General features: G+C 39.3%; 1 protein-coding gene across 1 annotated transcript in view; it reads left to right on the top strand.

The window, feature by feature from the left end:
• The window catches only part of DENND5B (DENN domain containing 5B), a 197,329-nt gene extending 180,444 nt beyond the window's left edge, over positions 1–16,885 (top strand). The window contains exons 16-21 of the mRNA XM_047065477.1: positions 673–791; positions 1,816–2,003; positions 7,660–7,742; positions 8,307–8,433; positions 10,197–10,371; positions 12,051–16,885. Of these exons, the coding sequence (XP_046921433.1) occupies positions 673–791; positions 1,816–2,003; positions 7,660–7,742; positions 8,307–8,433; positions 10,197–10,371; positions 12,051–12,234 (876 nt within the window). The 3' untranslated portion in view covers positions 12,235–16,885. The remainder of the gene's footprint in view (positions 1–672; positions 792–1,815; positions 2,004–7,659; positions 7,743–8,306; positions 8,434–10,196; positions 10,372–12,050) is intronic.
• Positions 16,886–17,099: the final 214 nt, after the last annotated feature.

Here is a 17,099-nt window from a genome sequence, read left to right as displayed (position 1 = left end):
TGTTAGAAACAGAAAAATAGCCATGTCAGTGATTTTTTTATATCTATAGTTGTTTTCCTGACCACACTGTAACTGAATCTAAATATCATCCTTTGCCACTTCTTTTTTTTTTTTTTTTAACTTTTATTTGTTTTTGAGAGACAGAGAGAGATAGAGCATGAATGGGGAAGGAGCAGACAGAGAGGGAGACACAGAACTTGAAACAGGCTCCAGGCTCTGAGCTCTGTCAGCTCAGAGCCTGATGCAGGGCTCGAACCCACGAACTGTGAGATCATGACCTGAGCCGAAGTCAGACACTCAAACGACTGAGCCACCCAGGCGCCCCTACTTTTGCCACTTCTTGAAATTCTTCTCATCCTAAAGGCACAAGTTCTGAGTTCCCCAGCTAGAAATAATTTTTCCTTTTCCAGTGTTTTTCTAGTACTTGCTTACATCTCTAGTTTAGCACCTTGTACAGTCCCCTCATTGATAGTTAATGTCCATATGTCTCCTCTCTCAATAGATAGGATACCTTAGATGTGAATATATTTCTCTAGTGCAAAGCAGAGCCCATTATGCAGGATGGGTCCTCTGTAATTATTAAATTAGATGGGACCAAAGTGCCATCACTGAAGCTAAGAGGTAGCGGCGGTAAGATCAGGCACTGAATAACCTGTGGTCCTGTTCCTACAGTGCCAGAACTTGGGGAAGCTGACCACTGTTCAGATTGGTCACGATAACTCAGGACTGTTAGCCAAATGGCTAGTGGATTGTGTCATGGTCAGAAATGAGATCACAGGACATACTTACAGGTAAGTAAATGTCCTTGGGAGATCAGAACTCTTTGAGATTCTTTAGACAAGAAGAGGTTTAAGAATTGTTTTCTTTCTAAAGCTTTCTTCCTGCCTTCTGAATTTTAGTTTAGTTTTTTGGGTTGTTTGGTTTTGCTTTTGTTTATGGAATACAAAATTGCCCCCCAAAAAAACTTGTAAAAAAATTGATTATGTTTGCTGTTAATGCTTAGTCCACAAGTGTTGGCAAAGAGTGATCTCTAATTAAAAAAAAAAAAGAAGGTTGAAGTAATTCATTTAGTAAAAAGGAAAGGATCTTTTCGACTCTACTAGTTACAGCTGGCACTCCTCTTTGGAAGTACTCTCCTCTTTTCTCCTATAACTGAACTCCAAATTAACTTCTAGTTTGAAAATATTCTTCTCAGAAGACCTAAGCACAGGATTTTAATATAGACTAGGTATGCGAAAATATTGAATCATTTTAATTTGGTTTAGTGCAATAACAATTTGTGGCTATATAAGAGAGAATGTCTTTATTTTTCAGAGATTCATACTGAAGTGTTTTTAGGAATGAAATGTCCTTATATGCACAATGTACTTTAAAATACTTCAACAAAAAAATAGAGGCGCCTGGGTGGCTCAGTCAGTTAAGCATCTGACTTCCACTCAGGTCATGATGTCACATAGAGCCCCGAATCAGGCTCTGCGCTGAAGCTCAGAGGCTGGAGCTTACTTGGGATTCTGTCTCCCTCTCTCTCTATGCCTCTCCCCCACTCACACTGTCTCAAAATAAATAAACATTTTTAAATACTTCAACAAAAAATAAAAAAGCATATGGCCAATCATTAAGTCTGGGTGATAAGAATATGGGTATCTCTTATACTATTCTCTCTACCTTTCTGTGTGTTTGAAATCTTAAAACATAAATTTAAAAAACAACCCATAGGCACTAAAATGATGGGTTTCACCCATGATGCCATTTAAAGAATTCTGATTAAACTAGTAAAGTACTGGTGATTGAGAAGTTGTTTTTCTGACCTACAAGGTTCCCATGTGGACGATGGTTAGGGAAAGGCATTGATGACGGAAGCCTGGAGAGAATCCTTATTGGGGAATTAATGACCTCAGTGGCTGATGAGGATCTGGTAAAGCAGTGTCGGACTCCACCCCAGCAGAAATCCCCCACCTCAGCTCGGAGACTGAGCATCACTTCACTGACAGGAAAAACCACCAGTAAGTACTGTCCTTGTTAAATTTTCAGTGTGCCTCAGGTGTTGCAGGCATCATCTGGGGCCATTTTGCAGGAAACTGTTGCATTAATGAATTGTGGTAAGATTAAAAAGAAGAAAGCTGAAGAAAATTAATTTGGGCGAATGGAACTTAAAAGACAGGAGGGGAGAGAAAAGGGAAAAAATAAGGGAAGAATTAATAAATAATTAAAGGCCTGAAGAATTTAGGTTTAAAAACTGCGTGCTCTGTTCTAATTAAGCTATAGAAATATGAATAAATAATATTTTTACTGAAACTTAAAGGAGGAGGGGCATCTGGCTGGCTCAGTCAGTAGAGTATATGACTCTTGATCTTGGAGTTCAAGCCCTATGTTGGGGGTAGATTGTACTTTGGGGGAAAAAAAGGTAGCTGGGGCACCTGGGTAGCTCATTTGGTTAAGCATCTGACTCTTGATCTCATCTCAGGTCTTGATCTCATGGTTGTGAGTCCAGGCTCCAAGTTGGGCTCAAAGCTGAGCATGAAGCCTACTTAAAAAAAAACAAAAAAAAAACACCCTAAATGAGGAATAAAGATAGCTTATATTACAGTATTCCCAGAGAGCCGTATCTAGCTATCCAGAGCCCGTTGTTCTAAGAGAAAAATATAAAAATTCCTCTCCTTACCCCCATCGTCCTACAGAAATGGTAAAATACGTAAAGGAGTGATTTCTATGGACAGGATGCTGTGCTTATATGCCATTTTTAATAGTACCATAAACTTCTAATTTTTGCTAATGTGGGCTTTACTAGGCTGAATAATGTCTCCCAAGGGTATTAGATCCTAATCCAGAATCAGTAATGATACTTTTTTTGAAAAAATCTTTTCAATTATTAAGTTAAGGATCTTGGGATGGGAAGATTATTCTGGATTATCTGAATGGGCCCTAAGTACACTCACATATATTCTTATAAGAGGGAGGCAGACAGAAATTAGAAACACACAAGAGAAGACAGTATCGGCAGAGATTGGAGTGATAACAGCCACAAGCCACAGAATGACAGCAGCTACCAGAAGCTTGAAGACATGAGCATACTCTTCCATAGAGCCTCCAGAGGGAGTGTGGCCCTGCCCTGATTTCTGCCTGGTGATAATTTCTGACTTCTGGACCTCCAGAACTATGACAGAATAGATTTCTGTTGTTTTAAGTCACCAAGTTTGCGATAATCTATTATAGGAGCCACAAAAAACTAATACAGAGGCAGTATGATTTAATGAAAAATTACGGAAGTTTATCAGTGAAGTGGTTTTATTTTAGCCATAGACAATAAAACCATAAGTAGAATAACAAGGGTACCTGAGAGGTCCTTAGTTTACTTAACAAAGAAGTTTCCCTAGATGTTTTTAGTCCTATCCATTTATTAGCACATAGTGATATATTAATATTAGAATGATATAGTCTAAAAATCCCCCTTATTCTTTCTCAAATTATTCCCCTGATTCATAATTCCTTGTTGCCTTCAGAAGTAAAATCCACACCACACACACTGGAAAAACAAAAATTACAAAGACTGATAATACCAAATATTGGTGAGGATGGAGAGCAGTGGAATGCTTGGACATTGCTAGTGAGAATGCAAAAGAAAAACAGTTTGGCAGTTTCTTATAAAGACATACATACACTTAGCATACACTTGACACAGAATCCCACTCCTGAATATTTACTGGAGAGAAATGAATACATGTATCTACACTAAGACTTGTATTCAGATGTCCCTGGGAGCTTTATTCATAATAGCCAAGATGGAAACAACACCAAAATCCACCACCTGGGGAGTGGATAAGCAGAGTGTGCTACATGTATTCAGTGGGGTACTAGTTGGCAATATATAAAAATGAGCAAACTGTTGATACATCTAACAACATGGGTAAAACTCAGAAGCATTATACTAAGTGAGTGAAAGAGAACAGACACAAAAGGCTAGATCCTATACGGTTCCATTTATATTAAGTTCTAGAAAAGGCAGTATAATAATGATAGAAAGCAGAACAGCAGTTGCTAGGAGATAAGAGCTGGGGAAGGGGATTGATGGAAAAGGACACAGGGGAACCTTTTGGGTTGATGGAACTTTTCTACGTTATGACTGTGGTGGTTGCATGACTATACATCTGTCAAAGCTCATCAAATTGCACACTTAAAATTGGCAAATTTATTGTATGTAATCTTAAATTGACTTAAAAGACTGATCTTAAAAGATTTCAGTTCAGCCTATCCTAATTATTACAATGTCTAAAACAGTCCCAGTTTTATGGGGTATTACTGTTTTGAGAGGTCTTATCCTCTACTTTTGGTCATATTTTCTTTTCCTTACTCAATAAGTAGAAAATTTTAAATAACCTGAAATTCAGAGATGGGAAACTGGCATTTTCTCACCGTGTGTGCAAGGTGATATTTGGAGAACTAAAAGTTTTAAATCAATTTTAAAATATTACTGAATAGGGGCACCTGGCTGGTTCAGTCATTGTATCATGCAGTTCTGGATCTTGGAGTTGTAAGTTCCAGCCCCATGTTGGGTGTAGAGATTACTAAAAAATAAAATCTTTATGGGCCCCAGCGTGGCTCAGTTGGTTAAGCATTCCTCTCTTGATTTCAGCTGAGATCATGATCTCATGGTTCATGAGATTGAGCCCCGAGTTAGGCTCTGTGCTGATAGTACAGAGCCTGCTTGGGATTCTCTATCCCTCCCTCTCAAAAAGAAATAAATAGGGGCGCCTGGGTGGCGCAGTCGGTTAAGCGCCCGACTTCAGCCAGGTCACGATCTCGCGGTCCGTGAGTTCGAGCCCCGCGTCAGGCTCTGGGCTGATGGCTCAGAGCCTGGAGCCTGTTTCCGATTCTGTGTCTCCCTCTCTCTCTGCCCCTCCCCCGTTCATGCTCTGTCTCTCTCTGTCCCAAAAATAAATAAACGTTGAAAAAAAAAAATTAAAAAAAAAAAAGAAATAAATAAACATTTAAAAAAATAAAATAAAATGGGGCACCTGGGTGGCTCAGTTGATCAAGTGTCCCAACTTCAGGTCATGATCTCATGGTTGGTGGGTTCAAGCCCTGCATCGGGCTCTGCACTGACAGTGTGGAACATGCTTGGGATTCCCTTTCTCCCTCCCTCTCAGCCCCTCCCTTGCTTGTGAGCTCTCTCTCTTTCTCTCTCTCTCTCAAATAAATAAACTTAAAAATAATAAAATAAAATAAAGTCTTTAAAAATAAAATACTATTGATTAGTACAGGGCTATTTTATAATGAATGAAAGTTTTCAAAATAGGGGCACCTGGGTGGATTGGTCAGTTAAGCATCTGACTCTTGATTTCAGCTAAAGTCACCATTCATTTCAGAGATCACTGTTAATGAGTTTAAGCCCTGCACTGGGCTCTGCACTGATAGTGCAGAATCCAAGCCTACTTGGGATTCTCTCTCCCTCCTCCTCTCTCTGCCCCTCCCCTGCTCATTCTCTTTCTCAAAATAAATAAATAATAAATAAAAATAAAATAAATAATAAATATGTAAAAATAATAAAAAGTATATATGTAATTCACTTATTTTTTAAAAACTTTTCAGAATAGATCTTCATTTTTTTTTTTAAGTTTATTTTTATTTATTTTGAGAAAGAGAGAGTAGGTGGAGGAGGGGCAGAGAGAGGGAAAGAGAATCCCAAGCAGGCTCTGCACCATCAGCACAGAGTCCAGTGCGGGGCTTGAACTCACAGATGTGAGATCATGACGTGAGCTGAAGTCGAGTCAGACACTTAACTAACTGAGCCACCCAGGACACCCCTAGATTTTTATGTTTAAAAGAGAAAATACTCAGTGTGTCTTGCTGGCTTAGTAAAGTATGTGACTTTTTTTTTTAATGTTTTATTTATTTTTGAGAGAGAGAGTGTGAGCGGGAGAGGGCCAGAGAGAGAGGGAGACACAGAATCTGAAGCAGACTCTGGGCTCTTGAGTTGTCAGCACAGAGCCCGATGTGGAACTCAAACCCATGAACAGTGAGATCATGACCTGAACTGAAGTCCAATGCTTAACTTACTGAGCCACCTAGCCACCCCAAGCATGTGACTCTTGATCTCTGGGTTGTGAGTTCAAGCCCCATGTTGGGCATAGAAGTTACTTAAAAATAAAAACAAAATTTTTTTCTTAAAAAGAGAAAATATTCAGAGAAAGGAAAAAAATTAGTAGCAACAGAAGAGGCCACAGTATCAGTCCTTCATTTTAACAATTTCTATGCATTGGTATAGAAAAAACTTACCTGAGGGGGCACCTGGGTGGCTCAGTCAGTTAAGCGTCCAACTTTGGCTCAGGTTATGATCTTGCCGTTTGTGAGTTTGAGCCTTGCATCAGGCTTCCTGCTGTCAGTGCAGACTTCAGATCCTCTGTCTCCCTTTCTCTCTGCCCCTTTCCACTCTCTCTCTCTCAAAAATAAATAAACTTAAAAAAGAAAAAAAAAAAACTTACTTGAGTTTTACCTGAAGAATGTTTTATGCAAGAAATCCTCCAGCAGTATGAATTCAAGATTCCTTTTTTTTTTTTATAAGGTTTACTTATTTATTTTGAGAGAGAAAGAGAGTGCAAGCGGTGGAGGGACAGAGAGAGAGAGAGAGGGAGGGAGGGAGAGGGAGACACATAATCCAAAGCAGGCTCCAGGCTCTACTCTGTCAGCACAGAGCCCGATGTGAGGCCCAAACTCATGAACCAAGAGATCATGACCTGAGCTGAAGTCAGCTGCTTAACTGACTGAGCCACCCAGGAACCCTGAATTCAAAGATTCTTAAACAATAGAATGTGTAGTTTGTCCTTTATGGTGTGATATGTAAACGTAAGAGTTAATCACCACAAGAAAGTACCAAATACTTAAACTTTTCGTTACCTACTTCTATCCCTAGATAAAATGTGTTTAACATCTCTTTTTAACCATTCTTGGGTTTTGGGAGGCAAAGACGGTTTAGATCCCATTCAGGCAGCCCACCAAGGTCTCCCTTAAAAACAAGACCTGAGCAAGTGCAGGCCGGGAGAATGAAGCAGTACCCAGGTGGACTAAATAGCCAGAAAGGGAAGCTGTTCTGGGCTTTGGGTGCCTCAGTGTACCTGGCATCTTCCCTTTACTTTAAACACAGTAGCAAAAACACAGATTTCAGGTTAGCCATTCAGAGCTTCACAAACCTTGGTCTGTGCCCACTAAGGAACTCAAGAGTTAAGTAGGATAAGGGAGTACCTGGAATGATGCCATGGGTCTTTCCACCTCACTCCTCAGATCCAGGAGCTTGCTAGCACTTTGTGACAAGTACCATGCCAGGTTATTTACACCTGCAATATCTCATTCACTTTTCCCAGTGACCCATGAGGTATATGTTTTCCCTGTTTTAAATTGAGGAAATTCAAACTCAGAAGTTAGACATTTAACCAAGGTTATAGATTGCAATGGTAAGGTTGGAATTGGAATCTAGGAATCACAATTCCTTTATTCCAAGATGCCTCCCTTTGGCCAGACTGACCTGAGACAAGTTTCATGGAGCGCCTGACAAGCCATCCTCTGTGGTGAAGCATTTCCTGCATGGGTGGACACAGTTGATATCCCATAGTACTTTGGTGTATTTCCCTTGCATGAGAATTCAGCCGCTGTTCATTATTTTTTCAGAACCCAATGCTGGACAGATCCAAGAAGGAATTGGGGAAGCTGTAAACAATATTGTGAAGCATTTTCATAAACCTGAAAAAGAGGTATGATCATCTGTCAAACTTAATGTATAGGATTTTAGGGACACCTGGGTGGCTCAGTCATTGAAGTGTTGCATTTGACTCCTGATCTCAACTCCTGTTTGATCTCTGGGTCATGAGTTTAAGCATTGCATTGGGCTCCCGTGTGGGCATGAAGTCTACTTCTACTTAAAAAAAATTATATATATATATGATTTTAAAGCCACTTTTATACATGATACATACAGTAGAGGGTATGTTTTTATTTGTAAGCTTTCTAGTAGCTACAAGAACATACTTCATAGCTACCTTCAACACCCTTTTCTCTTGTGTTTTTCTTTTTTTCTTTATTTGTTTGTTTATGAATGAATGAATGAGTGAGAGGGCGGGGAGGGACAGAAGATCCGAAGCAGGCTCCACACTGACAGCAGAGAGCCTGATGTGGGGCTCGAACTCATGAGCCGAGAGATCATGACCTGAGCCGAAGTCGGACATCCAATTGAGCCACTCAGATGCTCCTTCTCTAGTATATTTCTTAAACATAGGTGCAGCAGATTATTCTTTGGCACTGTGTATTTTGTTCCACAGAGAGGAAGCCTCACGGTGTTGCTGTGTGGAGAAAATGGCCTGGTTGTGGCACTTGAACAAGTCTTCCACCATGGCTTCAAATCTGCCCGCATCTTTCACAAGAATGTCTTCATCTGGGACTTCATAGGTAAATTAAAACAGGTGTAGGTTACTATAAAGGCACTGAAATGTTTCTTAGAAAACTCGAAGACCCAGGAATTTAAGCAAATAAGGGTTAGTGACAAGAGAGTATGTTTTTAAAAAAAAATATATCAAATTAGCACTCTCTTTGCTTTTCATTCAGTCGACAAATATTATAGTGTCCGTAATATTCCAGACACTCACTGTTCGAGATGCTCAAGATACACATTGAGGCGGTAAAGTATGCAGCTCCTGATCTCGGGGTTATGAGTTCAGGCCTAGATTGAGTGTGGAGCCTACTTTGAAAAAACAGATACACATTGAGATATAAGTAAACAAAACAAAAATTCCTTTGGTTGGCAAACTTACATTCTGGTGGGGACAGGAACACAGATAAAACACAAAAACATAACAAGTATGCAGTTCAGCTGGTATGTTAGAAAGTGATGGTTGATCTGGGAAAAAAAATAGTAAAGTGAAAGGAAATGGAGTGAAGAGTGCTTTTTTAAGTGGGGTGATTATACGCTTTGTGGACCAGGTGATATTTGAGCAAAGACTTTAAGGAAGTGAGGAATTGAGCCATATGAGTATCTGGGAGAGAGCACTCCAGGCTGAGAGAACTGCCAGGGCAGAGGCCCCAAGCTTGGAGTGTGCTTGGCCATTGCATGGAGCAGCAAGTGTAGCGCGAGTGGGGCAGAGTGAGGGAGACAGAGTAAGAGGATACTGGGGGAGAGGGCTGTGTACTGCCAGAGCCAGGAGCTTCAGGGCCTTCTAAGACCTTCGCAAGGAGTTGGGTCTTTATCATGATTGAAATAGGAAGTCATCGGAAGGCTTTGAGCTAAGGAATAAATGACATAAAATAACCTCTGTTTTGTTTTAAAAGGATTACTCTAGCTTTATGTTATCCAGTATGATAACCACTACCATGGCTACGCGTGGCTATTTAAATTTATTTAATTTAAATTAGATTTAAAATTCACTTCGTTAGTCACACCTGCCTTACCTAGTAGCTACCAAATGGAACCTTGCAGATACAGAACATTTCATCCATCACAGAAAGTTCTGTTGCAGTGTACCGCTCTAGCTTGCTAAATAAGCTTTGTAATGCGGTTCTTCTAGAATTCCCAGTTTTCTTAAAGGGGTGATTAATCATTTTGTGTCTTGTAAATATAGTCTAGATGAAGTGGTTGGTTTTATCCAACTTAGAGTTTTTAGACAAAGGAAAAGTTAACAGAGCTAGGCCTCCAGGAGTGATTTTTTTTTTCTTTTGGAATGCCCAGAATCTTACTACTCCTGTTTCTAATATATATATACATATCTCTTCCTCAGATTTCTTGAGTCAGTTCCATTTCAAGGATTTCATTGCAAAATGTCAGCCAGCCACTGTATAACTAGAACAGAGGGCACATCTCGATGGCTACCATGTATTTGCTAGCTACTCCTAGAAGGTTCCAGTCTTGAACGGGGAGTCCATCTGTTTTTCTTTTTTGCCAGTTTCCATTGCTTGAAGGTATTCTAAAGAGAGTAAACTTTGCACCCTTCTGGAATGCAGTCTAGATTAGAAAATAAACTCCCGGAGCATATCGTTCCACCAGGAAACATGGACCTCTAGAATTCATCGTGAAATCAGTGATAAAGTAATGATTTTGGTTTCCAGACTGGCTCTAATGCAAAGCACCATTAGTGTTTCCAGAATAAACTAAGTGATTAATCTTTCTGTGTATGAAGTATTAATGTGTATTGTGATATGATTCTGACTTCCTTCCCCAGAGAAAGCGGTTGCTTATTTTGAAACCACTGACCAGATTCTAGACAATGAAGACGATGTCCTTATTCAGAAATCATCCTGCAAAACCTTCTGCCACTATGTAAATGCTATTAATACTGCACCCAGGAACATTGGAAAGGACGGCAAATTCCAGATTTTAGTTTGCCTTGGAACACGGTATAAAGCCAGTTCTTGACTTTCCCTATCTTTGTTACGTTTTGAACAAAAGTCCAGGAGGGGCTGCCTCATATCATGCCCCTTCCAAAGCTCTCCCATGGGCTCCTTTCATTGCAATTTTTATTATGAAACTGTGTTTATTGGGTACTTGCTGTGTATTGACACCATGCTAAGTACTCATTTAATCCTCCTATCACTTCCCCACCACAATACATGAAGTAGCACTGTACAGATGTATAAGGTACAGCCGAGTTAACAAAGCTTCCCAAGGTCACACAGCTAGAAAGAAGCAGAGCCAAGATTCATACCCAGTCTCACTTGAGTGCCCAAGCTCTCAACCATTACACTACACTGGCTCCAAAGGTGGGTAGATAGGTAATGGGTAGTTTGGTAAGGAATTTGACACACATACGTATATTTACTGTGTAGGGTTTGTGTTGTGTATCTATAGCACCACGTTGTTGGTTTTTTTCTTTTTTTTTTTTTTAATTTTTTCACCATGTTGTTTTAAATTTAATAACATTGTAGAATTCATATGATATAAATAATTCTTAAGTATATAAAGTCTTCTCTTTGACAGTTCCCTACCCCTTTATTTTTTGAAAATGACGCATAGGAGCTTTACAATCCATTAATTTTTAAACAGCTGTCAGAATTATAAGAAATGATACATGTAGGCCTTTAGAACAAGATTTTTTTTAAGTTATCTGTGTAATGTGTTTTTTTTTTTTTCTACAGACCTAGAGCCCCAACAGGAGATTGGCAGGCCTAGTTATGACTGCTTTTATCATGAAAGGCATATCGAGGGGCTCCTGGCTACTAGCTCAGTCAGAAGAGCATGTGACTCTTGATCTCGGGGTCATGAGTTTGAGCCTGAGGTTGGGTGTAGAGATTACTACAAAAAAAATAATAAACTTTAAAAAAAACAAAAGGCATATTGAGAGATGCTCGATAAGGATGTCTTAGATATTTAGTGGCAGGTAACTAATGTCAGAGGTTAATCAGGACACACTGAAGGTTGAGATGTCCTCCTGAAAGAACTGGTTTATAAAACTAAGTTCTATATTTCTTCTTAATAAAAGGGCCCAGTTTCACCTATGCTTTTAAAATTCCTTTTAAACATGATCCTTATCTCCTTTTATCTCTTGTTCTGATTTATTAGACCAATGCAACCCCTCTTTTGGTTTGTAAAATCCACTTAATGTTTTTCTTTCCTTTTGTTCCTTGTTGTATAAGTTTTTTTTTTTTTTTTAATGCTAATGCTGACTATTTAATGCAGTCTTTCTTCCCAAAGGGTCAGCGTACTTTGGCATGCCTTGCCACAGATGTCTGAGTAACACCCCTGTAAAAAAGAGATACAAAATGACTTTCTGCCTCTTTTTTTTTTTTAAGTGTTAAATCAGAATAGAGAATCTCTTTAATGTGGGTAGGTCCTTATGGCCAGTTTGCCCAAACTTATTTTCAGTCTCTTGGGTTTTCCCATTAACGCTGTATCATTACTGTATCTTTTTAACCAGCAAATTTCCAAAATCTTGAATTTGGTTTCTCCTCTGCTGACCTGAGAACTTGGCTGGATTTTGCTCCATCCAGTCCTACACCTTCCCATTGAAAGTTCTAACGTGTGTTGTTCTGCAGCAAGATGGGCAGGGCTCAGGACTTCTTTCTCTTTGACTCTGTAGGGATCGCCTGCTCCCACAGTGGATCCCACTCTTAGCCGAATGTCCTGCCATTACCCGAATGTATGAGGAGAGTGCCCTCCTGCGAGACCGCATGACTGTCAACTCTCTCATCCGCATTCTGCAGACCATTCAGGACTTCACCATAGTCTTGGAAGGATCACTCATCAAAGGAGTGGATGTGTAACCCAACTGGCTAGAAGCTCTCAGTCCAGACCCCTTGCTCCTGAACCTTCCCCAACTATGGGGACCGATTTGGACTTGTCTGATAAGGTAGTGAGTCACTGCAGGGGGCAACACACCATATTCCCCAATTTGAACAATCCTCACACTACAGACAAGGCAAAATGCTGTATTGTAGTTCATTTGAACCTGGAATTTAGTATAAAATAGAGTATTTTCATGTGTTAGATGTGTGTAAATATGCTATCTTCTTTAAGAAATTATATTACTCTAATAAGATACTTTTCTTAGATTGAATATTCCTGTGACTTAACATAAGTAGCTTAACCACATTGGGAGTTGGGAGGGAAAGAGTGGTGCTAGCCAGGAAGAAGCCAGTAAACACGTAATTACAGTGCAACCCAGTCGGGCTTATTTTTTCCCTCCAGGTATCACAAAGGAACCCAGAATGCATTGTTATGTCGTAGCCATCCATCCTGGTGTGTCTGATCCTTTGTATTGTGAATGTAAACAGCTTTACCTACTGTATGTGATAGTCCTCACTTCTATATTTTAAGTTACAATTGGTTTCATACATTTGAATTGAGTCACTTCTCCAGTCTTTTGGAAAATCTTTTTCCGTCGGCACAAGATAAAGATACAGTTCAAATATTTTAAATACTGGACCCCAGGAGCTTGGCTGAACTGGAAAGAGAACACACAAAGCCCTGAGAAGTATGTTAAATTGTAGGATTATCACTTCTTTACACTTTGGAAAGATTAGCCTAGACTAACTTCATTCTTGGCATTTTTATTCTTGTTATGTGAGGTACTTTGAAGAGATGTGAATTTCAAAGTGTTGGTCTTACAGTTATAAGAACTGCAAACGGCAGTTTGATTCTGCACTTATAATTTGGCCATCTACGCCCTGCAGCAGTTCTTACCTCAAGGATAATCTCAAACCCTGTCTTTGTTAGGTTCCAGTCACCTCCCCCCCTTCCTGTGCCCATCCCCCTCTCAGGAAATGGAAGGAATGTCTAAGAAGGAGGAGGGCTTGGTGTAGCTTGGAATGTTTTTGTGAAAGTATTTGTTGACCATGATAATGCAAATAACAGAGGGAAAGAGAAAGAATGAACCCTTTCTGGGTGTTTCAGGGCAAGTTTTATGTTCCTTTTCTAAGAAGGGGTAATAAATGTAAAACAACTGGCCCAGAGAAGGTAAAAGCCAGTACAGCATAGACTGACAAAATGGGAGCAGAACCAGAGGCGACAGTTTTGAAAGACCAAACATTGTGAGTAACTTTCCAGTTGGGTATTTTATAAGGAAGTTAAATAAACGTGGTATTAGCTAGTTACCTTAAGACTTCGTTTATGGTAGGTCCTGTAACCAATTAGGCATTTGCACATTGTTAGCAGTGAAATTGCCCCAGCACTGCGCCGGGTTTTATTCCCAGTTGTGGCTGAGAAGCAAAGCCATGGCCTCTCAGGACCCCCGTACGATCTTGAGGGTCCTGGGCTTTAGCCAACAGTATTGTTTCTCTTCTTTCCTGAAGGAAGAAACTAATGAACAAGTGCCTCACTCCCTTATCAAGCACTGTATTCAGCCAGGCGACCAAGGCACATCCCCTTTTAATATCTAATTTAGTATTTGAGGAGGAACGGGGAGTTGAAGGCCACATTTAGAGACCCACGAAGGGTTTAAGAACAGGTTTTTGGGTGACTTGGGTAGACTGGAGATTTGTTCGCCTTAGTCTAAAGTGTGTCTGCGTAACAACGCAGCTCTTCCAGGATCATGGAAAGTCTATTATGGGAGACGTCCAGAACCCATTTCACACAGGTTCTTGTGTTGCCATGATCAGAAACCACTGAATGATCAGGGCAGGGTTTTATTCTTATTACCTTCCTCATAAGACCATGCTTCTGGCACACTCTGGGCAGCCGAAGGATGACTTAGGTGAGCAGGCTAGCATTGAGTGACCATTTTACAGATGGGAACACTTGAGGATCGGAGAGGTTAAATACTTACCCCACAGCTGGTCAGTGACAACAGAGTCTAGAACTCATGTTTTTTATTACACCAAGACTGCATGACACTGAGCTCCAAGGCATTCATATTAAGTCTTTGTACCCTGGATCTTTATTCATACACCCAAGCAAGTAGGATATAAATATTACTATCCATTTATAATAAGCATTTATAAGGATTAACATTCTTTTTAACAAATGGTTCTGAAGTGGTTGAGAATTACATGTTATAAAAACTGGGAGCAAAATTGGATTTGGGGCCTATGAATAAAACCATTACATTAAAAGTAATACCCAAAAATAAATTATACGTAAAGTTTTATCCCACTCTGTGTGATAGGACCATAACAATGGGAATGACCACTTTCACAAGAAATAGTCACACCAGAACTGACACATCTTCTAGAGTGCTGGGCCCTTTGAATTGGTCACATCAGGAGCCCATATACTTATTCTAGTGATACAGCCAGGACTCCAAACATGTGGGGACCTCCTTCTGAGCCATCTGAATGGCCTACAGCCCATTCTTTTGAGTATTGCCAGTGATGGTAAATCTTGACCTTTCAGAAGAAATTTAATATTCGGAAACAACAAAAAGTCCTTAGGATCCAAATTGATTAATAAAAAGGATGCTTAAGCAGAGTTTGAGGCCGCAAGGAAATTATTCTAAAGAAATAAGACTTCTCTCTTATGTGGCTTATAACTGTCCCTAAGCCAATACCAGAATATTTTGAGCAGGACAGTAGCAGAACCTTTAGAATGAATGTACATAACCGACTTTTGGAAGGACCGTACCTATTTAGAGGTATCCTTTTTGCTATATTAATTTTTTAAATCAGTATATTGCTTTATATAATTACACCTCAAAGTTAAAGTAAGTAAAAATCAACTTTGTAATTTTTTTTTCCTCAGAATAAATTAAAAGTAATGCCTGGAACCATAATTAGTATTTTCACATAATAATAGCTTAAGAGGAAATTATTTTAAAACTAAATTGCCAAAAATATTACCTCTTGAAACATCTAATTTCCAAGTGTTTTCCAAATGTCCTGAAACTCCTAATGTCAGCCTTTCTGACAGCGGCATTACACTTGTTGGTATTACGTGTGAGGCCCTACAAGCGGTGCCCTGGTTGGGGCTCACCAATGCCATAAAAACGACTGAGGCTCAGCGTGGAGTAGCATAAAGTGCCATTCCAGTTGGGGTAAAATCGGCCTTATAGAGAACAAAAGCAAGGCTTCCCAAGGCGCCCTCTCCCTCCCCTTTCCCACTGGGAGCAAGAATCTGATATAAGAAACCTAAACCTTGCAAGAGTCTGCAGTTGCCCTCTAAAATTTATTTTAAATGTTGCAGACATTTTTGAATCTTTGTGACCCTGTGACATTTACTTTAACATGCCTTTTTAAAAAATCATTTTAATGAGCTTCTGTCACACTACATGAATGATGAATGATACAGGGGAAATACTGAATTGCTTGTATCTCCTTTTTTTGGAATAAAGCACTGTTGTATGTAAATGTAAGTGAAAGAGAGGTAGAAACTATACGTAACAGTTTGTGTGTAGTATATGTTGATGCCTCTAAGATATTTTGAAACAGGAGGCAACAGATGTGGACCTCAGATCCCCAGGGAAATATTTATTTGAAAGCATTGAAAGTGTAGCTCTTAATCGAAATATCTTCTTTCTGCTAAGAATTATGATTTTTCAGTAGATTTTCACTTTGAGTATTGTATTTTCTCTGTGAGGTTTACAGAAGCTATCCTTTTCAACATGTTGAAGGGACAATCTGAACCTTAGCTATTTATATTTCAGTATTAACATACCTTCATTGAGAATGGAGTCGTGGCCTCCTCTCTACTTTTATAAAATGAATCCTGTTTCCAAGTCATCAGTTTCTTTTGAAGTCCCTGTTTCTTTCCTAAGCATTTGTTACATTACCATTTAGCTTTAAAAAGAGACAGAAACGAATAATAAACTTCTAGGTCCTTTATTCCTATTAAAATACATTTACAAATCTCTTGGATTTCCAACCTGTTTTGAAGAGGGTACTGATGATCAGAGGAATCCAAGAAGAAATGCATTGTCCCAGATCTTCCTGGAGCTGATCATCCTCTCAAGGACAGAAATGTATCACATTGAGCAGTTGACACCAGAGGGACAAAAATATATATCAAAAAATTTCTCCTCGTCTAAAGGAATCCAGGGCATCCTTGGGTTATGTGGGAGGGAATCATGCTTGATCCAATTTCCTGAATGAATTTGTGTGTGGCTCCAGTCTGTTCCAAACCTTGTTCACAGTAGAGAGGTATGGTAAGGAGTTCCTGTTGTCAATCAGCTGAGGGTGTTAAACATAGAAAAATCCTTCTATGTTACACTTGAGCCGTGTGTAAATGTACCCTGTGTATCTTTTTTTAAAAAATGAACATTTCTGCATTTAAATTATATTGTGTTTCTTTGTATTGTTAACAATGCATCAGAACTGGATTTTTTTTTTCTCATCTGAACATAATATAAAATTTAAAGAGTATTGTGATATCAAGCACTTTAACATACATATCAGAGAAACTGACGTGGGTTTTTCAGGTTTTGGAGTACATTTAAATATGACTTTTCATGCTTTGTTCTTTACAAATAAAACTGTGGGGTTGATACTTTGTTTTGCTTTGTTATTACAGAATCTTAATACTGAGTGGTAAGTGATTTCGGAAAGTAGAGGGATAAACCAAAACCATTAAGTAAGTAGTAAAAATACTCCAGCTGGGCAACTGGTTATCCAGAAGAGGTTTAAAAAAGTTTTTTTTAAGGTTCAAGAAAACCATACAGAAAAATCCGTTCTTGGCGTAAAAGCCTAAACGAAAAAGGAGA

Source organism: Lynx rufus, unplaced genomic scaffold (assembly GCF_022079265.1).
Source record: "Lynx rufus isolate CCGP_SWC_20201006 ecotype Redwood Valley unplaced genomic scaffold, mLynRuf1.p SCAF_7, whole genome shotgun sequence".
Classification (NCBI taxonomy): domain Eukaryota; kingdom Metazoa; phylum Chordata; class Mammalia; order Carnivora; family Felidae; genus Lynx; species Lynx rufus.
The sequence above is the reverse complement of the archived record's forward strand: the minus strand, read 5'-3'. Positions and strand labels throughout refer to the sequence as shown.